The sequence below is a fragment of the Varroa destructor genome, unplaced genomic scaffold (assembly GCF_002443255.2).
Source record: "Varroa destructor unplaced genomic scaffold, Vdes_3.0 BEIS01000004.1, whole genome shotgun sequence".
Lineage (NCBI taxonomy): Eukaryota > Metazoa > Arthropoda > Arachnida > Mesostigmata > Varroidae > Varroa > Varroa destructor.
Window position 1 is genome coordinate 41883709 of NW_019211457.1, and position 26163 is coordinate 41909871.

At 44.3% G+C, this 26163-nt stretch overlaps 1 protein-coding gene and 1 long non-coding RNA gene across 6 annotated transcripts in view; both read left to right on the top strand.

The window, feature by feature from the left end:
* Window positions 1–24605, top strand: part of LOC111250063 (LIM domain only protein 3-like) — a 29420-nt gene extending 4815 nt beyond the window's left edge. The window contains exons 1-5 of one of the 4 annotated variants that reach the window (XM_022804693.2): window positions 1468–2013; window positions 22107–22347; window positions 22534–22671; window positions 23919–24044; window positions 24354–24605. In XM_022804693.2, the coding sequence (XP_022660428.1) occupies window positions 1872–2013; window positions 22107–22347; window positions 22534–22671; window positions 23919–24044; window positions 24354–24435 (729 nt within the window). In that variant the 5' untranslated portion in view covers window positions 1468–1871 and the 3' untranslated portion in view covers window positions 24436–24605. Of the gene's footprint in view, window positions 1–1467; window positions 2014–22106; window positions 22348–22533; window positions 22672–23918; window positions 24045–24353 lie in introns of those variants that run through there. The other 3 variants (XM_086988325.1, XM_086988326.1, XM_086988327.1) reach the window with 3 other exon arrangements.
* Window positions 4334–9006, top strand: LOC111250064 (uncharacterized). Of its 2 annotated transcripts, none has more exons than XR_015327281.1 (4): window positions 4334–5209; window positions 5973–6162; window positions 6595–6906; window positions 7387–9006. It is a non-coding gene; the product is annotated as an uncharacterized LOC111250064 (long non-coding RNA). The 2 variants fall into 2 exon arrangements; XR_002673184.2 differs by having other exon boundaries at window positions 4335–5209; window positions 6639–6906; window positions 7387–9005.
* Window positions 24606–26163: the final 1558 nt, after the last annotated feature.

Genomic DNA, 26163 nt, shown 5'->3' on the forward strand with positions numbered 1-26163 from the left:
TTTATGTTTGTTTAATGTAGTTTATGTTAGCATATAGCCTGTCAACCTGCGGTACTATTGTACCATAAAGTGGTAGTTCCTCTGAAGGTAACGAATAGTTTCAACTAACGTTCAAATCACTGTTTTCCTTCCGTTAAGTTTGCAACTTTTCATGAGCGTCTAAGGGTTTGATTCGAATGATATAAGTAAAATAAAATTAAGTGCAGGTATGTCTACATACTCTCCGATTAAGGAAGACGGCTACAATGGGGGACAGCAAATGGTCCTATCAACGTACCATCAATGATGTATTGGACCGACGTTCTCTTCGAAATGCGATTGAGTGCAGAATTAACCAGGCGTGGTCCCTATTTGCAAGCCGCGTGTTCCATTCTTCATAAATATCACAGAATAACTTCCGTGCTGATCAGTCTTGTTTGTTGCGGCAACAACCCCAAAGGAACTCCACCTTTGTATTGACTGCTGGACCAGACTCAATGACGGTACGCACCCGAATCCGTTGGCCAGCTTAAGGCTCATGGACCAGTGAATCCTTGCGCCCTGTGCGCGAAGAAGGGTATGGCCCTAGGTAAGATGAATAAGCCAAATTCGCTTCATTGATTATTCCTGCACCACTTCCCAGTTCGATGTGACCAAAGCAGTCACTCATCAACAGCCAATCTCGATACATATCTAACCATGACTGGTTAGTTAGTTTGTGATGGCGACACATTGGTCATATTGTATAACAATGGTACTAGTATTTTGAACTCTGCATAATCGTGCGAAGACATAGCGTAAAAAATACATTAGAAATACTGGTGAACATGTGTCGCTCATTTTTGGTCACATTAGCTAACCGTTAACATTGCTTACATGGTGCTAATTGATAATACTAGAAACGTTTCGGTTTATTCGTAAATTTGTTTCATAGTTGTGTATTCAGGAAGCAAATATAAAGGAAATAAAGATTTTTTGATCCATCAGCGTGATTACTGAAAACAAACCTGAACATAAAAATGTAAACATGGCCTAGTCATCAGATATCGTCTAGATTTCATCGTTATTCTGTTTCAATGTGACGTGAACCTTTGATGACTCGTGTTCCACCATAGCCCGCTGCGCTATACTATTGAATTTTGAAACTTGCGTTTTATCTATTGATATTTATATGAATTCCAGTAATGTTTTGAGTACGAAGCCCGGTGATGTGTTGATCGAAGGGCGATATGATTTTTTCCACAGTAAAACTTAGCTAATTGTTCGGAAGATCATTCATTTCCACTATTTAAGGTGGCCAAATGTTGGTAAGCATAGCCTTTTGGTTCATCCTCTCCCCCGCTCCCCTGATCTCTGCCACTTCTAAACCCTCGAACCAAACTCCCGAGTGGTTCGAACCAGCAGCTGAGAGAGGTGGCGCATGCGCCGGTAGCCTTGGCTCTTGGCCGGGGCGGGCTCTCCCAACTAACTGAGGCATGGCAGGAACTCCTGATGTTCTCAGACAGCGTAAGTGCTTCATGGACACCGGAGCTGCGACCTGATAAACGGGGAGTCTCACAATCACGTGGTTGCGTACGTCGCACGTGGCGTTCAAACACAGCCAGAATTTCAGATTAACAGAAAGGAGCCATTTAGAAAATCAAAAACAACAGTTTCACTGTTTGATTTGCATAGCCTCTGATGCAACGCGACAGGAAAACCCAAGCATTAGTACTGCAGATACTAATTGAGCGCTTGATAACTGAAGCCAAAGTGTCGGTATACATAATATATGCATATATATAGTGTTGAGGTGTGCCGTGTCCAGAGGGAAGACTTCGCTTGGATGGACTACGCAGAAAAGGAAAAAATACCAACTATTGCTATAACTGCTATATCGTGTAGGTGAACTTATGGGTAGTTGTGAAGCGAGTTCCACAGCTGTTGGGCCAATTGCTTGGTCGCCGTGTCCCGACGTTCACGCAACAACTGCGGAACCATCGATGGCCAATTTGGCGCAACAACGTGCTTCGTATAGCCATCAGGCAGGACAAGGTAGGACGAAAATGCAGATAGCACGGATTTTACTTTTTTTACCTTTTAAAATTCTAGTAATGCTTGTGTCTTTATTTATTTATCTACTTATATTGGGGACGAATGGATAGGGCAACAAAATGACCTCCAACGCATGAGTCTACACCGTAGTTGCAGGTAAGTATGTATAGAATATTTCTACATACATTTTCGACAGATCTACAAACGATGAAATATACCCTAATCTTAAACTGTTAGTTTGCTTGTTAATTTATGTTTTACTTTGTCTGCCATCAGAATCTGCGACTTTTTGCGCAAATGAGCGAGCATCAAAGAACCATTTCATTGCAGAACGCAAGTGAAAATAGGTGCCATTAGTCCTTTGTCAAATAAAGACGAATGCCTCGATGTACTTTCAAGCATAAAAGTTTACTGACTTCGGATGTTCTGTCATGTCCTTACTATAGAAAATACATGATAAGGTCGTTCGGCATAGCTACGAACTTCCAAGGAAGATTCGAAAATCCAAAGACTTTGGTGGCGGCAGTTTTCAAATTTCCGATCTGGAAGTTTGTGCAAATGGACAGCAAGCAGGTAATCCTGTTTAACTGCCGCAACTCATAGCAGCTGACTTTCCTCTATGAAAGTGCTGAAAAACCGCAGATGTTACTGAAAGCTGTCCCTAAAAAAATATATCCATTTGAGTATCTAGTCCAACATCCTTTTGAATAATCTTTCATTTCATCCTTTTGTAAAATCGATCATTGAAAATAAGTTTCAGCGGCGTTGTACGAACTGACGCAGCTTTGCCAAAAAGATACAGCCTGCTGTAGCGCCTTTCCTACCTTCAAATATAATTATAGGTCGGGGATACGGTAAGTTCTATATGCCCAAAACAGTATAGTATTTGCATAAATTTGAATATACGATAGGACTGCACGAATAAAACTGTATTAGTTATTGAAGCTGATGTGTGAATGCAGATTTTCAAATTTTATTATACATATAAGATTATTGTTTTCCGCCAGTATTGCACAAACTTATTAATTGCAAGATGTCCTGAAAAATGTATATACGGCTTGAATTATTATAACGTTTATTTTGATTTCCATATAATAAAATAATGTACATGACATGTGTACATTTTCCTTCTACGGCAGATGTCTAACTTTATTACCGCTCTGGTCAATATACTGCTGATTACGGTGGCTATTGGTTCACAAACTTTAACAAAGGTTTCAATTGTGATAAACTTTTGTCTAATAGCAGTTTTTAAATCTTCCGGCAGCGTCGATTTTTTCTAGTAGACCCTATTTTTAAAATATCTATCTCCACAAGAAAAAGCCGAGCAAGAAAAAAATATGGGCAGGGCATTTTACAGGACCTCTTTGTCTAACCCATCTGTACACAAAATTCTCATCAAAATATGCTGTTACATTACGATAGTAGTGTGTAGCTGTTCTGTTCTGTTGGAAAGAAAATTCGCCATTTTCATCTTCCCGAATGCGGGGTGAACCAAACCCTTGCAGTACATTTAACAGTGTACGGTTTTTTTAGTGTACACTGTAGATATCCAGGACACACCTATTTGTATATGGCCTAGTGAGAGAATGCATCCTTTCAGAATTGATACGGTTATAATTCCCGGGGAGTATATTTAAATAGCGCGCTTTTACCAGTAGTTTGACAACAACGACACAAACAATAAGTAACAAACCGGCATCGCAACGCTCTGATGTTATTTAGTGTCCACTGCTAAAGTAGGCATACACACGCTATGCAGTCAGGCCCATACTGACTGCTGCTCCCAGCGGAAAGTAATCTGTTTAAACTAATTAGCAAGAGTGGCTAGGAGACGTCGAGTTGCTTCGTAGAAGAGCGAACGAACAAGTTCCGTACTGGCCGGTCTCGGTGTTATTGCTTCATAAGCAGATTTCTACAGCCGTATTCCTAACAGCGTACAACATTTCCCACATCCAACCCTGGATCCCCGTGTCGTTCGCCTTTCTCCTTAACTGCTTTTCCACCTAAAAATCTTGTCATTAGCGTCAATGACTCAGCAGCTTACTCGAAAGGCAGATTTGGCTAGAAGGCTAAGTTAAAGAAAAAAAAAAAAGTCTACTGAAACAACATATTGATCTAGTTGTCGAAATACGACTTGTCGAGCCTGGTTTGCTTACGCGTCTTTGTTGCCCTGTAAGCCTTGCTCATATACGTTCGTTCATGAGCTTATTAGCGAAATGATGCAGCCACTGAGGCTGCCGCCCACTGTAATCTCTTATTGTATATATATATGCAATTTTCGTCTGCTATTGATATATTGACGCGGTCGGCGGCTGGGTCATTTAAATCTATGGCTTCAACGACGACTTGATGCCAATCTCGCTCTCACCGGTGGTGTCGCTTCTGTAGACAACATCAGACTAAGGTGCTTGCGGACGGTGTGTGTGCGTGCGCCACCTGTAAACATAGCTCTTGTGAGATTGTTTCGCGTGTTAAACGTTCACTGAAAAAATTGCAACCTCTAAGGGAATTAGGGCTTAGCATGCATACAATGCACGCAAGTCTATGCGCACATGCGGTTTATTATTAAACCAAAATACATTGTAACACATCCGTTCGCGAAGTGTTCATTATACTTTTGTATAAACAAAGGCAGATCTGAACGTTGACATCAGACACCATCTTTTTCGTCATGTTGATGCAGCTTGTGCGATCCTCAAAGGATCAATTCGATTCGCTGGTTGGACTCGATAAATAAACGTATAGAAAATGTACGACGTCGTATAACAACGACGCTTAGCGACGGCTTAAGGATAAGACATTTCTTCCTTTGCTAAGGTTGTCCAGCACCGCAGCACGCTAAAAACCGATACGAATACCTCAATGGTACAATTTTTAGCAAATGGAACGAGTGAAATTTATCGTTCGTTTGTTATGAGAGACAGAATTGGCTACCACAGAAAAGTACAGCAGAGTCAAAGCTGATTGGGTCACGCTTCATATATCTTTCCCTTCATGCCGTACGTTTTTTTTACCTGTCAATTAGCAACACGTCCAACAAACAACCATAGCCGCTGATCCGTACGGAAGATCTCCCGCTTTGGGGTAGAGAAAACCAAAGATCACATCGCACGATGCCTGTCACTTTTGGTTGGACACCGCAGGAGATCTCGTCCAATAACTTAAGCTCGAATTGAAAAGCACTCTTCTTGAGGTAAGTAAAAGCGCTCAGGTACTGACCACAAGTCTGGGTACAAAAGTGGCTTGCCATACGTAATCTACTATTACATCTTGCCCGATAATTAAAAGTGACAATGTGACTTCAACATGTGTGCCGTTGTATAAAACTCTATTTGTGTTGCTTTCCGTTATCAGGCCTGTTCATGGAGCTAACAGCAAGCAAACCGACTTCCATCGGTATATATATATATATATCATCGACGAAGCCATTTGGTTACTCGAGTCCATTAAATCAAGTTAAATCTTTTGCTTTATATTGAATTGCTGAGATGCGATTTTTGAGATTTTTAGCGCGACGTGAGAGTTGATCACGCCTTGAGGTTCGTTTCAGTGTTATAATGTAATCGTTGTAAGCAAACGCGGCCAAGTTTCCCGCGTACAACATCTCTAACCGTCTGCAGCATTCATTAGAACGGAGCTATCCTCCCACCGAGCGCGTGTATTCGTTTTCACGAGGTCCCAATGCACTGTTCTTGTACACTATATTGTTTTGTGCTGAGCATGATGGTATCTTACTGGCCAGCTTTCTATCGGCGGCTATATCCCTCCAATGTACTGACTGGCTGCAGCGTTAGCGAGAGACAGTTCGCATATGAAACCCACCACTGCGAAATAACCCCCATAGGGAAATGGTTAGGTTACGCGATGGCATAATGTAACTATTCTGTTGGTGTCGCTATTATTAACTCTGCCGTCTCACCGCGAAAAATGCCTATGTGCTTTTTGAGGACCTTCAGGCATTGTTAGCGTTTACTCAATGGAGCCTTGATGGAGGTGAGCGTGTTTCTCGACATGGAGATCTATTAGTGCGTAGATCGCAGCGGACAGCCATATTCAAACATATCCTCAATGGAACACCTGACGCTGTTTAGGCGATTTTATCCTATTTATGCAAGGAAACGGAGAATCAGCACCGCAGCTATATAGGTATCTTAGATAATGATTTCCTTTATTGTTATTTTTTATGTTTGCGTCATGTATTTACATGGTACAGTAGAACCCTGGTTGCAAATCCAACTCAACGAACGTTACTACCAAAACGTCTCGCAATCTAGTCGAACAGGAATGCGTTAATTTACATTTTAACCAAAGTCCCTATAGGAACTCTCAACTTATAGTTAGTTCAATTTTTACTGGTTTTTTCATCATTATGATATCGTATTATCGAAGGCAAACACTGGCAAAATTTTTCGTAAAGCTACGCTTTGTCTAGATGGTGCTAGCGTAACAAGCTTGATGTAGATGCATTCAGTCATACAGCCTGCAATTATTAGAAGATCACCGTTGCTTTCTGTGTCTACTGCACACACACACATACAGGATTAGGTATAGACAGGAAATTTCTAGGAACTCTTATAGAGTATTTAATGCGTTTTGTCCTGTTCCATATTACCCCTATCGAGTTTCCCTGCCCAACTGGCTGGCTGCTTGCCACCCGTTCGTTGTCTAGAAATACCGGACGGACCACACCGGAACATCAGCACGGCCTGCTCAGCCCTTCAATAATGTGAAGTTATTGCCAGGGGGAGGTCATAAACCGATCGCAGGGTGCAGCGGCCTCCGATCCGTCCATGCAGACGTGTCAATGCATACAAATACAATCTGTGGGGTTGCTGGTACTGCTCTTCGGTCTTGTTTTCCTCGGGGTTGGAGTATTCTGCATGGCCATTGGTAATGTCCTGCGACAATGTTGCGTTCTCATAGACAGATGTTTCTACTACTCAGGGATACTGATGAATTAAACAGAAAGCAACCGTCGGTTCGTGAAATAGGGGCTTTTGAAGAGTTTCATTTGTTTGCCCGCTGACAAAAAATAGACAAGTAGCTAGACTGACATGTAAAAGATATCATATAAAAATCTTTATTTGTAAAATTACAGATAAAGATTCTTTTAAACAATATGTTTTGCGTATACTTTCTTTTTAAACCTTTATGGCATTTAGTTAATGGAATGATTTATAAAGTTGTCCTGGCTATTTCCGATGCAGTGAGTAACTGAGAATTTAGTTGTTTTATGGGCAGGACACTGTCTGAAGTGATTTCAAACAACACTGCTATTTATCTTAATGGTCTAACTAAATAGAAACAATTTTCTTGACAGAAGCTAATAAAAACGTCTGCTTCGTCCCCGTTTATCGTCTATTGCCCAAGAGTATTTTTGCAGAACCAGCATGGCGCTGTGTGATTATTGAAATAGCTGTCAATGATCATTCGTTGTCACAGTTGCTATCTACAATCATCTCTCAAGACGACGCAGGTCCCGTAGAGTACGAGAAACGAACGAGGGGCAACAAAGCAAGTTTCTTCGGTACGACCAATTCCTTCATCACCACGTCCATCTCCTGCCCTCTCACACTCACCGCCTACTTCGTACACAAGCAAATGTCAACCACGTCGCGAACGATGGAGACTAACGGCAGAAGCATTGTAAGCTAGGAACATGCGGAAAGTTCCCTCATACCAAGCGGAGTAGTCGTTGTGCTGTCTGCAGTCGCACATTCGTATGGCGTCGGCGCCAACAACTCAGCGGTTCGCGGCCATAGTTTAGCCACGCCGGACTCCGAGGTCGTTCCGATTCAGAGAGCACTACTTCTTCGCTTGGTAACGGCGGCGGCAATGGGTCGAGGTGCCAACGAGCGCTCCACTCGTGCCGTTGCTGCCGCCGGGAACCACTGCTCGTCGCTCAAAGGGGGTCAGACGATTTATGAGCAGAGAAATCACCAGCGACGCGCCCAGATTTAATAAACGGCTGAAGTGGAAACGGCAGCGATGGCGGCAGCAGCAGCGCTCGCGGAGGCAAACTGGTCGGCCAGCTTCTGCAGTTGCGACTACTGCTACTTTCTACCTTTGTCGACACCATTGTTTCTGCAGCCGGCCGAACGAATAAACGACGGACCACGGGCACCTGCAGAACATACGAAAGAAGAGTATAGGACAATCCAGCAGGCGCATTGGAGGTTGGTAGCACTTTGCTACTCAACCTACAGGCGCTGTAGGACACACAGTCATCGAAGAGGATAGGTCGGAGAAGTGTCGACTCCGGACGTTTGCGCTGGAGCGTCGGACTATTTGAGTGCAAAAGAAGTGATGTGCGATGCAGGTCAAGAATTGGTGGAGGGCAGTCGAGTTGGCCGTGACTTGACCCAGGACAGGCCCGTCGGATGGTCAACGAGATCGGGTCGACCCTAGGGTTAGGGATGGGGAATTGGAAGCGCGAATGTAAGGCGACCGGGGTCTTTGTTTTTCAACAAATGGCCCTCCTGGGAAGATTCTTCGGCGAAAAATAGACAGGAAGAATGGGGCAAGCCCAAAGTAGGAGATCTAAGACAACGATCGTATGTCCTCATAGGCTTCACATGGACGACTCTCGCATGAAGACCTATCGGAAAGGATATAGGATCGACAGTTGTAGAAATGGGTGTGATTGGAGAAGATCAGCAAAAGCAACTGACGTTTAGTCCTTTCTGTTGCTGCCACGCTCGGACTTGTACGAGCAATGCGGGCTTGTGAGATAAATCAACGAATAGCTGAGATATGATAACAGCCATTAAATAAAACTTGTACTTCTTGATTTTGAAACATTTGTCCAAGCTTCGTTCGCTTTCTGCGTCTGTATCATATAGCCATCTTTGTTCAACCGCACCGTACGCAGCCCTGCGGTACATGGCTATGTTACCACTACAAAGCTCTTAACATAAAAGGGACACTGAATTCTTCACAAGTCTTCCTCGTTTTTTTTACCTATGATTTTTCAGTTTGTCACGAATATTTGTATCAATCGTACCTTTATTAAAGTTTGTCTCAATTTTAAAATCCATAGTGGTTTACTCGACTCAAATTATTTCTTTGACAACAACCTCATCTCAGGAAATGTTCTGGTCATCCTATTTTTTGCCTGTTGTACAAAATCCGGCTAGTTACGTTTCCAAGTCAATTCGATTCCGAAGTAACGAAAACAGAAGTTGAACTGCATTTACCTTTTGATCAAATCGACAATGCTAAGAAGCGCTCTAGGAGCTGCTGGCCTCCGGCTCGGTTCTCACTCAGCCTCCGGAAAAACTGTGGTTAATTAACCAGGCAGTCGAGGAGTGAGTACTAACATGTCATCAGCAGGAAATAGCTAGCCACGATATCTGCGTGTTTGCGAGGGGGGGTCGTCGTCGTCCTCGTCGTCGAACGCGGGGGTCTCCTAGAGCACAGTCTCTAGACGCGATCACGTTAATCCCTGCAGGCTCAGCAGGATCGCCTTCACCGCCTCGTTTTGTCTCGCCATCGCGCTCAGATGGTGACTCACGCATATTCGCTATATGGCAGCTCTAGGTAGTTACAACTAGTGAGACGTCAACTAGTTGTTGGTAGAACTCATCTATTATGCCATTGCCGGTAACGCAAAGCCGAACGGATGATAAAGCAAATTACCGTTCTTTTGTGGGATTTAGTAGCCCTACGAACTACATCCTTGTAGGGGAGCCAATGTCAGAAATTGAACGACTGGAACGTATGTAGGTAGGGCTGTCCTGCGACATTCAACGTAGGGCATCAATATGATACTAATAACGTGGAAAACACAGTGTGAATCTGGATAAAAAAACCGTTTGATTATGCCAAGCATCATTTGAAAGCGCGTTTCGCCTTTTAGAATTAGACCCGACAGGGGCATCGTTGGTGAAAAATAAAAAATACTATGCGTGCCACGAAACGTATACCGGATTTGAGGGTCAGGTTAGAGCTGAGGTTGTACACGTAAAGTTACTACTGTCCCAGCTTTATATCGTTTTTGATTCAGACAAGCGCAAAGTAGAGATCGTTGCAAAAGCCAAGCTATTGGCTTAGTGAAGTACCTGAAGACGAAGCTTTATCCATACAAACAGGCGTTATGAGACATCAGAATTATGTTTATCTAATTTCTCCATTAACCAGAATTGCTATCGTATGTAATACTTTATAGCCGATGGTAGATGACGTCTCGGAAGCAGAATCAACTTCATTTAGATCGCTAGCGCGCAGTCGATTTTTCTGGCCAAATAATTAAAGATATTAACTGATTAAATTAAAAATATTATTTCTAACTGTTAGGCCCAAACAACGTGGGATGTTCCCCCAAATGCTCTGGCTCAAAGGACGTTTACCGTTGGAAATGTATTGAAAAGGGGATAGCGCTAAGTCATTAAAGTTTGCTCTGATATATTGGCTGAGTCAGTCGAACAGCGGCAGTTGCGGTTGAGACTATTACCATTCAGTCCAAGAACCAAACCCGAACTCGAACGACCACAAAATGTTTTGATGATCTCCCTTGCTCGCGTTTTTGTGTGAGTGTTTCTCCCTGTGTGTATGTCTGTCTGTGTTTACGTCTCTTCGTACTGCCTTAACGCGTAGCAGCAACAACGGCAGCAGCAGTAACTGGCATAGCGTCGGTGCGCTCGAACCATCTTCTATCGTTAGCGAGACATAAATCACCATTATCAATGAGCCCGCGTGAGTTGTGGCAGCCCAGTGTCGAGGGAAACCGAAGAAAACAGGGATCATCGGGGACTTCTCATCTGTTCATCCTTGGCACCAGCAGCAGCAGTAGCACCGCCGATCCAACGGCGGCCGTTGCCTAACGAAGACTCCTTCTCTCGCTTTCTGCGGAAGAACTTTCGCCTCCCAGCACAACTCCCACATATTCTCTCGCTTGCCAAGCACCTTCTCTCCCCCCCCCTTCTGTCCCTTTCCTCCCACTTTCTGTGCTCCGTCTTTCTCGTTGTATCTGTTTCGACGACGCCGGTTTTCCTGGCTACCAGGGTAGATTCATGATTGCGTGGGTATACGGGCGGGTACGTGGTTGTGTCTAAATGTACAAATGTGCACTTTCGGTCGAACTGCAGAATATGTGCCGCGACGAGCGGCGGATCCTGCCCAATAGGAAATTATGGAACGTAAAAAACGTGCGGAACGACGTTTGTGGGGATCTGTTTCATCTCAATACTATTCAGGTATACCGCAGCGTACCTACGAAATTGAATAATCATCTTAAAAGGCGTTTCTAGGGCAACGTTAAAATACATATCGGACCAATATGCTTACTTTATTTAATTACACCCATCGTGTGGCATTTGATTGGGCCTATTGCCTGAGCTTGAACCAGCGACTCTGGTGACACCAACGTTAATTGCGGAACATCTACTGCATATGGCTAACTAACGTTACAGAATCACTAGGAGGAGAAAGTTTGGAGGCTATTAAAGTTATCTTACGTAACATCTACCAATATATTGTACCTGTTCAGTTTTACTCAGTAGTTTTTTTCCTACAATCGAGTTGGTTACGTAATTAACAGCAGGAACACAACAAATATAGAAATCGCGTATAACGAAGTGTTCGCCTTTCTACAATGCGCGTATCCAGGTCTACGTTATCTGTTCATAGACAAACTTAATTCTCCTAGACACGTAAACGACAGATTCTGTCGGTTGTCAAGTGTTCTAATGCTGTTAGCGTTTAGATCCTAGTAGCTATATCAAGCCAAGGAAAGATCGACCGTGCAAACGCGGTTCCTGGTTAGCGTCGTCGCCATCAGCATCATGCAGTATTAGCTACATTGAGCCAGCAGTTGGTAATATCAGGCAGTGCCTGCCCACAACCGTATGATGTATGTCCAACGATACAACAGCAGTTCGCGCGGAGTTGTTTAGCTGAATCGCGGTTCCGAGCAACACGTTCCCACCTAATTGGGTTTTTCGTCGATTGCCAAGGAACACCGGTGAGGAATGCCAGCTCCCAATGTTCGTTTCGCCTGATACCCGCTCGGTCAGCCCCGTACAACACAATCATCACAAGCGGAAACTCTAGGGAAATTCGACGAAATTGTTGTCTTACCAGTTACATAGTACACATGTAGTTTGCTTTTGACGGCTCGACGGACATGAAGATACTTTGTGGATTGTTAGCGCCGTGATGTCAGGCATGATTGCCCTGTTTTCGCTTCCTCTTTGAGGGAACCTATATGCATTACTGTTGCTTGTTGGTGTGTGATCAACGTTGGACTAATTTAAGGTTTACTTTCAATACATATGAATATGAATTTTGTGTCGAGGTAGAGAGCGTGTGCTTAGCTGTACATCCATAATGCTCTTCATGTTTTTCTGGCTAAGTAGTCGAGATTTGCCATCGTTACCACTTTGCATCAAATAGTTGATTAGCTTTCCCCACAGCGGTTGATAGATAAAACGAGGGCTGGCAATGGGAGAGAATGAAAAGCCCTGACTCTGAGATAGATAACGAGCGCGTGCGTGAAGTCGGCAATAACAAATAACCTACAGCGCACGGGATATGGGAAACAAAGACCCCTCTCACTTTCATGGACCACCCTAGCGGTCAGCCCTCTTCTCGAGCGCAATATTTGAGGCTGACCATTACCCGATGCATTGCAGGGACCATTTAGTTCACGCAACAAGGGAAAGTACAAAGAATTGGTGATAGGTCGTGAGCAGCAGAAAACACGGTGGAAAAAATGATCCCAGACAAAAGTGTATCTGCTTCGAAGAGCCAATAGGAATTAACCGATGACGGTACTCATTAGGCTTGCGCCACGGATTCCACAACGAAATTATTTAATGTCACATAAATGCGCGGCAGCTGGAGGTAAAATCAAGGGAAAGGTTGCATAGATAACAGGGCTCGTGAAGGATCCATGACTGTGGAAAGACGAGGTTCTTAGAACACACAGTGTAAAAGTATCTTAGAGATAACGACAACTTATTATTAGAATGAATGTTCCTACACACCTAACTTATACTTAAAATACGCTCGTTATGATCTGACAAGCTTGAGGAACTTGAGTTCATCATGCGCCTAAGCGTAAAAATACAATTTAAACAAAAAACTACAGTGTCGAAATGTCTATCAAAATGTATGTATCAATGTTGTTCTTTGTAAACTTCTGGTGTTCGTTAGGTTTAGCAAAAACCTAGGAAATAACTGTAATTGGCTTAATGCTTTGAGGATAAACACAGATTCGCTTCCGGCCACATCAAACCCACGAGATGTTTTAGTGCTAGCCGCTAAATGTACATGACGAATTTTACTAAACAATATCTACGCCAAACTAAGTATGAAGTACCAAAATAATAATATGAATAAAATACTCCGACTAGTACTCCTGTGCTACATGCTACAACCTTAAAAATAGTCACAAGGATCGGGTTTTATCAAACGATGTTATGACTACTCCTTTTTAAACAACGGAGCCGTGTACAAATATCCAGATCCGACTCGCTCATCGAATGGAGTATTTGCTGCTTTTTAGAGTAACTTCATTTCCTAATATTAATTACGTTCGTTCACTCCGTGTATCTCGGCAGTGTTGAATATACTCACATTAATGATTACGAATAGTAACTGGGGCGTGGGTCTCTTTGTACTTGCAAATGCGCTTTAACCCGGGCAATAATAGCTCCTCTATTGCACATGTCGACTTTCAAATTCGCTACAGAGTCCGCGTTTTCCGTCGGGAAATGCTGACGGGGGGGACGCATCCATGGGATGCATAGAATACTGCGCGAGTACTCGGTATCGATAGTTCACATCACACAAGTAATGCATCAGCATTGAAGTGGCCCTCGTTCTCGATTGGACGTCACCGTAGTATTCATTGGGGATATAGATTGCTTTTTTCATCCATCGCCACTACGCTGATCTTATCAGTCCCAACGGGAAAGCAATATTTGGGATACTCATATGGGATCATTATTTCGAAGCAGAGATCCGAGTTCATTTAAAAGTAGCGTCACAATAACTACGTTGCGTTATCGGCTCAGGCATCTGTAATAGTCAAACAAACTGACGTCCATAAGGTGGGCTGTTTTTAGCATTTCACGTTTAAAGGTGTCAGAAAGAGAAAAGGATAGCTGGTGACGAACCTCGGGCAGCCAGTGCCTGGGGCGGCGGGGCGTATAGCACGAGCTAAAGATATCCGGAACTTGCAGGAGGATTTTGTTATCCCTTGTGGGTTATATATAAACACAGGGACGCTGGTTCTGTTTCAAATTAATTTGTAAAAATGGTTCGGGTTCGGCGAACGGGCTTGAGCCATTTGATGTCAATAGTTAGCGCCGTCAACAGCAATTTGATGGAAGTGTAACTTTAAACAGTGCTCTAACTTTTTTTTTAGGTATCTGAAACTAAAGTTGCCCTAAACGTAATCAGTGGCTGCCACTGATCGAAGCTCCACGCGGTATATGTTCAAATCATTATATGCATCCCTAGCGGACATGCATTACATTTTGTTTTTACTTAGTCGGCATCGACTTCGGAAAACACTTTTCGATTCCAGTCGACTTTTAGATTGAGTAGCACCTGTTAAAAACTGGCTTCCCCTTTAGTCTCTATTATTTAAATTTGGAAAAGGCGTAAGATCTCATCAAAAAAAAAGGATGGGTGATCTATGCATTTTGAGCATCTACCTTACTTCGGGTTCCGTCTCGATCGAATGCGATTTACAGTAATTAACGAGGTCTGTTCCTCGATCGAGAATGGTCGAAGAAAGCTGCTGAACGTTAGTTTGTGAAGTTTCAAAATGGCTAGCTGGACCTGAAGGATGTGCCCCACTGTGGCCGATCGCACGAGCTCGACGGGGGGAGCGGGACAGAGGGCCGTTCCGAGATACTGCTGAGGGAAAACAGCTGCCAAACCTATCGTGAGTGAGTTGAAGGAATGGGCAGTTGCTAAATAACAATAGCGACCCACCGTATTTACTGGGATATACACAAAAATATATCTGTTGTATATCGTACACAGTGACCGAAAAAAAAACCTAAGAAAGATACGTTAATACTACGTCATGACACCACGCCGGGCATTGTGCATCGTGCCGTAATTAAACTGGTTGAGCGACGCAAAGACGCCCTGAGCTGTGACGAAGGACACAAGGTAATTTAAGGCCGAAAACTAAGTGAAGGCGCTTTCTGTTAAATGAAAAGGCGGCAAATTTTACAGTTCGAAGTAAAAGGTTGCTCAAGTTGCTAGAACTTGTGCAGTGTGCACAGCTCGAAGCATCGGTTTAGGATCTATGGCTTTTCTTACTCATGCGTTGTTGCGCCGTTATTACAGCTCTATATCAATTTTCGGAGAACTGGTATCCAGATGTGTAGGGCAGGTTATGACTGATGACATGGCGTTTCTGGTGTAAGTTGACCCATTTGTTGGTCGATTTGTGATTCGTGGTGAGGCCAAGAAGGTACGCGGGTGGGTGGCAATGTCTCAAATCCTCGTATGTGCCAGCTGTGATGGATCATAGTTTGGAAGCAGGGAAACCCATTGGTACATATCCTAATTCTGTGTGTGTCGCGCTTGCCGATGGGTGTCATGCTTCAGTAGGAAAACAGTGAACGGCGATAATTATCGTCGTCGTCGTCGTCGTAAGCAGGTGGAAAAAGCTCGATCTGCAAACCGAACTAATAGTTCACTTCTCTAAATAAAGGGCTAACATAAACCTGTATTGTTGTCAGCAATTGTAACAGTCGAACAAAACTGTAATACTCAAAACAAGCGACTGAGACCCGAATTGAGAATTTTTTCTGTTCCAGTTTGATCTCTAAGTCAAGTATGGGTATAGATACTGACACTCCGCTAATGACGACTACCGACTTCTCGGCTTATACTGTTGTTATACAATTGCTTGACGTCTTGGGGCGATGTAGCAATCAAGAAAAGATGCTTGAGGTGATTCAGCACTGATAGCAACACATACCTACAATTCCTTTATTAATGATTCGCTTCGCAGATTGTCCTTTATGTCAAGCGCTCTACATAAACTTAATGTGGTCAGGGCACACTCGTTTCAATGTTACCTTTTACAAAAAGCGAAAGTCATGCCAGGTATGCTTTCGTACATTCAATGGCTATGTATCTAATCAAACGAAAACAGCTTTATTCATCCTGCTCTTCATTCGCCCCGTAGTATCAGCAGCGCTGCATAGCGAAGCTAATTTAATAATCTACTAGCAAATACCTTCTTTGCATTGGCCTGCCTCTTGGCTGATTGCTTCTGCTACCAGATCTTATACCGCTGATATGCGTCTTGTGCGCTGAATGAATGGAAGGCAAACGCTCTATGATATGTATTCCGCAGTAGTGGTCGCATGACCGCGGCCTGAAGCTGTCCGTGTGGATGGCCAGGCTAAGTATATAAGCCGACTTCACATAGTGAGGTCTGTGCGAACGGCTGTAAGTCCCTAGCCGTACATCACTACAGACTTAGCCTTCTTTTTCCCACCTCCTGCTGCCACCGACGCCCCAGTTCTTCAGCTACAAAAGACACTATGGTCATCAGTCCAGCGCCTTCAAGGGAGAGAAACTGCAGACTGCTTACCTTTGGGACACTGGCCAGACGCCGTCGCCGAACCACGCGCTGGTCATCCTAGCAGACGTGTTCCGGATAATCCAACGGTAAGAGCTGTACAAAATACAATACGCGCAAAATGAATCAATAAAAAAGGGTTAGTGGAAGGTGGGTGATGCAAGGCAATGCCAAGTCAAGAAGGGAATCACAGTATGTCAGTGTAACGAAATTGTACAAATGCGCCAGTACGACGAAAACCGTGTGAAAGGCAGAATCCCCTGTTCCACGAATAACCATGACGACTAAAGCGATAATTTGGAAGAGATGCGAAGAGGCTTCCTCTGTTCACGGCGGTATTCGTTGGTTTTGAAAAGAGCTCTGTTTCAGCGCACGTGCTTGCTGACACAAATGTGCTGGAGTTGTTAGGAACAAGCGCACGGCATGAGTGCTTTATCCACTGCCACGGATACGGTAGATCGTTTGTTCGGGTTTCCTTCTATTTCAATACGGACGTATCCACAGTGCAACCGTTGAGGGGCCACCTTGCAAGCTTCTACTATCTGCGCGTATGGGGTTAATCGGTATATATCAATCTCCGTGACGTCATGCTCTCTATTTCGTTTCTTACTGTCACAGCAAGTTAAACTAACAACACTTTCTGGGAGCTGTTAAGGTCTGCTACACCACTCGCATCCCTAGAAGCGGCGTTACCGTCGTGTCTGCTCTATCGGACAGTCCGTAGTCGTCGTCGTCGTCGAGTAGGCGAAGACGAGTGGCGGCAAGAGAGCGAGCACCATTAGCTAGGCCACGTCTACTGCTGAAGAACAAGTCAGTTCTAAGTGGGATAAATACCCACCCCAGAACCCCCTAACTGACTCCTTTGCTCTCCCACTGCTATCGATGTGAAGACAATCGCTTCAAGCACCTGATACTCTACAATGAGTCCACGCTGATAGCAAGCTCTGTCTGCGAGGAGTTTGTTCGTATTCCCGATTCTCGCGCGCCGCAGATCAGTTCAGGCTAGCTTTGTTGTTCGTGGCAGTGGGGACCGGCTACTTCACGAGTGCTCCGCAAAGGACACTCCGCCTTTATGAGAGAATGCGGATAAAGAACGACTCGATGACTGTGTGGCGGTAGTACTGAAAGAGCACAAAGCAGCAGAGTCCGGTATATCTACGCTAGCCTTGGAAGGGATCGCTTTCAACCTTAGCTAAGGGGGTAAGTTCACCAGAGTTCTACTGTTTCTACTGTTGGGCATGAAGTCTGCTTAGCACAGAACATAGCAGGAGAATAAGAGTAGCTGTTGGCGGAGCGAAGTCCATTCGAGTCTGGCAGGAGGAGCAATGCCAAAGTGGAGAACGCAAGACCAGCGGCAAACGTTAGAGACAAGCAAGGGGTCTCTGAGGATATTTTTCCTAATTTTACACAACGCATGTGACACACGAACTACTCGACTTGCTCACTTTCTTTCTCTTCCGTTTTTCGCCCTTTCTCTACGCGTTGCGGACTCGCTTATAGGGAATGACTTGAGGCAAAGGAAAAGCCCAGAAGTAGAATCGAAAGGGCCGACAGGCAATATCAAACGCCGTTGAGTACACTCTCCTGCCAGGCAGCGTTACCACAACGAGTTAACTAACTTCTCATACGCTCCTTGATTCTGTGGCACCTAGTTCCCCTGCGCACGATAGGAGGCGGCTTCGGTCGGTCCGGAGTGGCTGTCTGCTCTGGTCTGACTTTTACGCCAGTAAGAAAGCGCCCCAGAAGGATCTATACAAAGGACGACTTCGGGAAAAGGACATAAGTTGAAACAGAGTCACGCTGAATCCTGAAATTGCGGTTGAGAAGCAAGCTCACAAAAATTGGACAGTTAAAGGAAAGCTCTTCTAGACGCAGAGGTTTACCGGCGCAGCAGCCGTTCGCCACTTCGAGTAGCGCCTTTCTTCACTTGGGCTAGCTAGCTTCGGTATGGCGAAGACCAAAGGGTGACAACTGTCATTCGTTTTAGCGATTTGTCTTCGTGAAGCAAATCACAACATGTCGAGTGCCGGCTTAGCAGACACAACGGCAACGGAAGAAGAATTCGGTAAAGCTTTCGCTTGAACGGTGACCCAACACAACAGCAATTGACAAATGTTGGTGCTCATTAAAAGAAATCACATTGAGTATAACGATATATCCCAAGCCGATGGTTGTATTTCAATTAAAACTAATGAAGCAAAATTTTAATACAGTGCACTTTAGATGCGCGATCGTCCATCTATTAATTTTTTTTTAATATTAAGCTTTTTGTCATTGTATTTCCGTTGTCTATACGTAGAGCATAATTGCACGATGCAAAGCCAACGATTTTTGATCGCTAACCTCAAAAGCGATGCATAATCGGGGAAAAGTTCAAAACCAAGTCCCGATTTCCATTTAATCGCCATCAAATCAGTTCCACCGTACATATTATACACTGATACTTAAGCGGACACTGGACAGATTTGGTCTAGCTTTCCAATTATTAACTGCAATACTGCAGCCATTATTCGGAAGGAGTCTCTCGGGGTTCACGAGCTCCTTAGACACGTTTTCTCGGTTGTCATTCCTGCCCGACCGCTGGATCTGTCGGCCTTGTTCCCTGCCTACGCTTCTGTTCTCCAACTACGCCGCTACCCCTGCGTGTAATATTCACCCTCTCGTTATTACTTATATGTTTGTAGTCCTCTTTCCTTCTCTGATGCGCGCGATATATTGACGCTTACAGAGTTATAGGAAAAGCAAACTCAAGAAAGAGTACCCAGGAGGACACTGAAGAAGCTACTGTTGGCCTATTTGAAATTCTCTTGGTTCGTCCGAGTCCATTGGCGCTCTCCTGTCGCCTCTATGGGGCGAATTCGTATTCAAATTCCACTACACCACATACCTACTACATCCCTGTAGCAGCGTTCCCTCAGCAGCAACAGCGTCCTCCATGTGCCGACGACTACCCTTCGAAATCGCCCAACCCTGTTCAACCGACCCCCATGGTCCGGTGTTCGGTCCCGTTGTGCCCAGAAGTAACGTCTGTCTTCATCTACCTCGCTTCTCTCTCGCTCGATTTCAAGTGTAGCGCTAATTAGTTAAGCCTATTCAACCTCACGATCTAAAGTAAATAATTAACTGCCGGGGGCTATCAACAAGAGGGGATGGTACTATCTGTCGGTCCTACCAGTTATCACCGGTGCTCGCAGTCAGTAAGTTTCGTCTGCTCGGAAACGCGAGCTACATTATAAGCGATAAGCGCAAAGTCGAAAAATGGCTTAGATGAGCTGTCTCAGAGAAAGTTGTTTTAGCTTGACGGACGTACACACATATGTATGTGGGTGTGCATGCGATCTTTGAGCGTCAGTAGGTAACACGCTTAGACACATAATTTCTGTTTGACGCCAGGTCATGCTGACGATTTTGATCAAGGCATGCACATTTCACATGACATAAACACTGCCAAACATGACACATAATTATTTTATTTGGGTATGGTAAACAATGTTTCATAAGACGTATCATACTTGCTTGCACTCAACCACACGTCAAGATAAATCGTTTGCGAATAGGTGATGGATGCATGGCATGACGTTACGGCTTTAGACAGAATCCGCAAAGGACCGCTCCATTATTTATTGGACGTCATATAACATGCCGGACACTACATGTCCTATAACAAACGTAGTATTATCGTATAGTGAAGTAAATATCGTACATTTCATCATTGTATTTACTATTAATTATCTCAAAATTGACTTTAAATAAACCCAACACATTGGTCCAGCTGCTGTTACTAGCCGCAAGCGCGGTCAAAACGCGGTACTCCTCATTCCCCACTCTACACCTACCATTATTGGCGAGAGATTTCTCATTATGAACTATAAAGACTTCAATGGCTAGCCGGCAGGTCAATTCAACTACTATCGGCAAATCGCGCCAGACCTTGTGAGCACTCGATGAATAATAATACATTTTAATGCGCCACAATAAGAAAACGACGAAGTCGATGAAACGGTCTTTCTCCACGAAGCTGATGTCCTGTGGTGGCTGTATGTAGTCGAGCGGTTTCTTTGTGCCCCTGGCAGGCTTTCTATGACAGTCTATCCCTGCCATGCACCACGCTGTTATGAGGCCATCGCGACCCGGGCTCCGTGCCGCCTCCGAAGTCAGTCCGCTCTGCTTTATTTCCCCTTCCCCTTATTCTTCCTTTCTCCCCTTTTTGCTTCTTCTTGGCGCTTATCGTTTACTGTTTATCTATCGAGCGCTCTCGTGCGCGTGAACGGACGAAAGCCGAAAGGACCAGCTGCTTCATAGTGGCAATCCTGTCTCTTCTTTTTTCCCATTTCTTACTGACGAGTCACTTGCGGGAGTAGGAACTGTGGCTAAACGTGGCCTGACCGTGGCAGACGCTAGGCCTTTCTCTTCTTTTTCTTCGTCGTCTTGTAGGAAGCCGCAACGATGAACGATAGAACGAACGATATCCTCTCATCTAAATATTATACATCGCCTTTGCCGCCCCCTCGCCATTTCCCGCGCCCCTGTCAGCTTCTATGACTCCATCTCCCTGTATCTTGTTGAAGGAAGAAGCCATGGAGCGTTCTTCTATGAGGGCGCTGCTCAAGTCCATAGCTCATCTGCGGCTATCTTACTCCTCGTCTATCTGTTCCCAGTGGCGGTGACGGCCACTGTTGGGCGTTGTACTCCTTGCGCGGGATGGTTGTGAGGCCGCGTGTCTGTGAGCCTGCCCAGACGATTTTTGCTTTCTTCGTGCCTCTCATCATCGTTGGTTCCGCCCTCTGTGAGTTTTGCAGGGTTCCGCTCAATGACATCAATCTGAAACTGCCGAAGATGACTTTTGAGCAGGAGCTCCATTATCGTTAAACCAAACAGGCTGTCTCTGCTACCCTGTAGTCATATACGTTCAGGTATTTACATGTATACATATATGCAGTCCACTCATTTCGAGCTCTCAGTGATTCTTACTGAAGTTGACTGGATGTAAAGCAGCCAATGTTTTCAGCAAAGCTTCGCTCTGCATTAGTCTGTGGGGATGTGGTTCTTTCTAATATTTTGTTTATTTTACTTTGTAAAAGAAAATAAATATTTCCCTGGATGATAATTGAGCTACCTTAAAAATTGGGCTATTTGCTTTCCAGTAAACATTGCATAGCTTAATATAATTAGTTTGAACATTTCCGATTCAGGGTTGGCATCCCATAGTGCACTACGATGTACTGTCACAATGGGAAATTGAAGATTTATATATACAAACTCCAGATTAGCAACAGGGCCAATAGCAAACCTAGAAATACCATGCGGAAAGGCGAACCCTCCCACCAATTCAGCCGTGTAAATCTATCAGATTACTTGTAGATATTTGAGATGAACAGTTATCACTTTTCGTCCTGAAGTACTGAAAACTAGGTGCAAAGGACAGCTCCGTAAAAAGACAGCGAATAGGATCCTTTGTGAGCATATCATAACAATCGCTGGCATTCTTTATTGTCGTCATTCGAAGTTCACTGCTAATCTGTCTTGATTCCAGTTAGCGCTACGGTTCCCGCGGCGATGACTCGTAAGACTAAATCCGGCAGTCGTCGGGCTCCGGGTTTCGAAGCGCCGCGAAATATCCCTTCGTTAGCGTCCAACGGAAATGCCACATCACTGCCCATTGCGCCAGAAACAAGCAACAACAATAGTGACATGTCTAACAAAAGCACGCAACAGCAACAAGTTCGAGGAGCTGCACTAGAATGCGCAGGTTGTCAACAATCTATTCGGGAAAGGTAGGTTGCAAAAGACTGAGCCATCTTTATTAAATCATAACCACGAGAACAGCCCTCAGACCAGATGAGTTACCTTGTCTTACGCGAACTGGGATAGCAGCTACACGTCGAGGTTTTTGAGCAAAAATCTTCCCTAGCCTATCGATATCATATATATCTCAAACTGGCGAGTTTATCCACTTCCAGATATCTTCTCTGCGCTTTGGACCGATCATGGCATGAAGGATGTCTGAAATGCTCGCACTGCAACTGCTTACTCGGTGAAGTAGGATCTACTCTATTTTTTAAGGAAAACAGGATTCTCTGTAGGAGAGATTACCTCAGGTGATTTAATCAACCATTAACGCTATTGTATATAAACGGTAGAACAGGGATGGCCGAAAGGGTTTCCTCATGTATGTATAGATCACTTGGACTTAGAAATTTTGTTTATTACGCTGCATTTATACGTCGCTGGTTATGGCATGTCTTCTGAAGCACAACCTGAAAGAAGAAACATTTATTTCGTCACATCTATTTCAGGGTTCCGCTCATCTAGACTATAGTTCATTTAGAACTACAAGCGCTCTATCGAGAGCTTGTTTGCATCCACTTTAGATTCTAGCTGCTTTCTTCAAAAAAAAAAAATAAATAAATAACTAGACATTGTATCTCATCTACTTAGACAAATGCAGCTACACAAAGGTCGCACTTCACAATATCCACTCTCCTTAAACTTCAACAACCGTAGCTCAGTCGTAGGAGAGGGCTGGTCTTTTTCTTTTTTGTTTTTTCCACATTTCCACCCCACCTCGATTCAGCTAGCCCCAGTCAACGTTGTGAGGTCGAACATCGACTTCACTCTCGCTGTATCTATTTGGTATTCAGAATCTAGCTTTCAAGCAATATAGAATTCGAATCGGCTCCCTGGCACAGCGAAGTAACACTACACTCCGATTCACTACTATCAAATTGCTGGCTCCATTCGGTCAATCTCAGTTTGTCGGTTTTGCTTTTCAGGGTAATCTCCTAAACCAGCCCACAGGATCGATGATTTAGTCCGTTTTTTTTTGTAATGGCAGGATATCGTCCTGAGTGCCTTCGTTCTTTCCATTTCGGATTGACCTAACAAAGGGTTTTGAAATTGCTTTTTGATCGAACGTGATCAGAGTAAGTCTGCCACGTCACACGTGGCGGCAGCAGTAGTAGTGATACTAACAGTGGTATCTACCTTCTACAGCTTCTATCTCCTACAGCGGAGTCGTGAAGCAAACGGGATAAACAACAGTTGGTAGGCGTGCGCACATGTTAGAAAGGCACGTGGCCGAGTAGGCCCAAAGACTTGCCATCTAGCCCGTTCAGGCAGCTAGGCTCGTTGTTTAGATAATAAACGAAAATACTTCTGGTATTGTATCCTATCGTGTGATTTGTTTGTCTCCGAATAGATCAATCGTGCGCTGTCATGCAATGACGACGCTCGTGCTTGAATGGTCCGAATACATGCCGAGCAGCTATTTGCTGCAAGCGTCGTTTTCCTGTGTTGTTCCTGCGGCTAACGCACACTAATGCGTTATGTGTAATTGTGTCAACAGGCTGTATGGGTCATCCGGAAGATGTTCGGCCTGTCAAAAGGAAATTCCTGCTTTCGAAATGGTAATGAGGGCTGGCGCTAACGTCTACCATCTCGAGTGTTTCGCTTGTCAACAGTGCCGTCATAGGTGAGAGGGGAGCGGGGGCACTTAATACAAGACTCTGTCGTTGTTGAATTCTGACGAGTAACGAACGCTGAACCGATGAATTTTTTCTAATCGGAATGAAAATTACTACACTCTCGGGATGAGCTAGTTCCCAGCCTCGTTGCACGCTTTAAGCCCACGTTGAACGTCACGCAATTTCTATGGAAATCGCTAGCGTAGGATGCGTGTTTCAACTAAAACAATAGTCTGGTCGAATTAGAAATATAGTCACGCTTTCGAACCCAGTGACTTATTACTTAGATGATAATATTTATGTCATCTTTGTTCCAGGTTCTGCGTCGGTGATCGATTTTATGTGCAATATGGACAAATTCTTTGTGAGGAAGACAGGTATACCCCTGCCGAGTTATGAACACACCCGCAGGTGGTATATGCTATATCAAGCGATGAATCAATGCAATATCCATATTATCCCTCTTAAGCTTTCTCACGCAATCAGCAACCCGTAGTTGACTATAGCTTGTGTATATATTAGATACAACAGGAAGCATGTTTAATAAAGACTCTCACGTTTTTCACCAACATGATGACTTTTTATATCTTACCATCCGATATAGATTTTAAAGCTTTATTCGTCGTGTAAGGCAGTACAAACAAACATAGAGTATAACATGGGTAAATATCGGCATATCACTTAAACGAAACAACCATAAACCCATGAAGAGGAAGCTAGAAGCTTTTCTCGTAATGTTAATTACAAAACAATATGCCCTATGCAAATACTCTACTTGTTATTGGTGTAGGTAAGGGCTCGTTGAGGGGCTCATGGTGGCTAACGGGAGCAATCATAGAATGTGTGTATTTTTACCCTAATAAAACCTACTATCGGGTCACAACGAATGTAAGTAGAACGTTCCAGCGGTTAAAGTATCCCCCGCCCCCGGCCCCGGCCCCTGCCCTTCCACAGACTCATGTGCATTGTACATGCATAATATAGAAGTCCAGAAGGCAGAGACAAAAAGGCAAAGGCAAGAAGCGGGATTTCAATTTTAAATAATATGGCGGAATGTGCCTAGATTGTTAAAGCACAATTGAAGACAACGACCGCTGGTGCTTCCTGTTCCGACTGAGTATCGGACGAGTGGATATCGAAACAAGACGCGTTGGTACAAGGCATGTGTTTTTACCTAGACAGCTATTATTCGATGTTGTTCTTGTTTGGTGACATCAGCATCAAGATCGAGGGACTGCCCTGCCAAGACGAGCATTCTTTAAAGGAGTCTTGCATATGCGTCTCTGTAACAGCCATCGTCGTCGGTATGGTTGTCGTTAGATCCCTAGGCCTGCTATGCGCCGAAGTAGAGCAGATGCGCAATCATCTGATTTGAATAGAGAAGAAACGGACGTGAGTACAGTGGTCGCACGAGAAGCCATGACCATACAGGAAAAGTCGCAGCCAGCGGTGACGGCAAACATTCGAACACCTCTTCGTTGCAGAACTGCGGGGGGCGGTTGTAGTGGCGGTGGTGATACTACTCTCGCTGGACAAGATGAGATCGGCAATGTAAGCATTGCGGGCACTGCACGCAGCTGGGCACTGGGATCGTTGGCATGGGGTACATCAAGGATATTGGACATCGGATACTCATGTTCCAAGGAGATGAGACGGAAAAGAAGTAGAGGCACAAAAGTTGCCCATAAAAGTCTAGTGGTATTTTTGTTCCATGGCGTTGTCCCCTCTTCGCAATGTGATGTCCGCTTGACAATGTGGTAGCGGTCGTAGACAAAACAACAGCGCCAGCAGCGGAAGCGACGGCTGCCGACACAGCAGACCTGGTCATTCGCTTTCTTATGGAAAGAATCGATCGGATAGAGCGAAGACGTACCATTCTCGTCATGCATCTTCGGGCCTTGAAGTATCCCACTGTCCGATATTTGAGTTCGATTAGGTTCAATTTTAGGACAGGTAGATATGGCTGGGCGCCCAAATCGAAACCATGGTTAGTTGAGAAGATATTTCTGATTCTTTATGCAACATGTACAGTATATCGTAGATAAAATACGCATGTAAAGCGTATACACCGTCTATGCTATCTGAGTGAGTCCTGAACATTTGACCTAGCCGTGAGATTTATGCAGA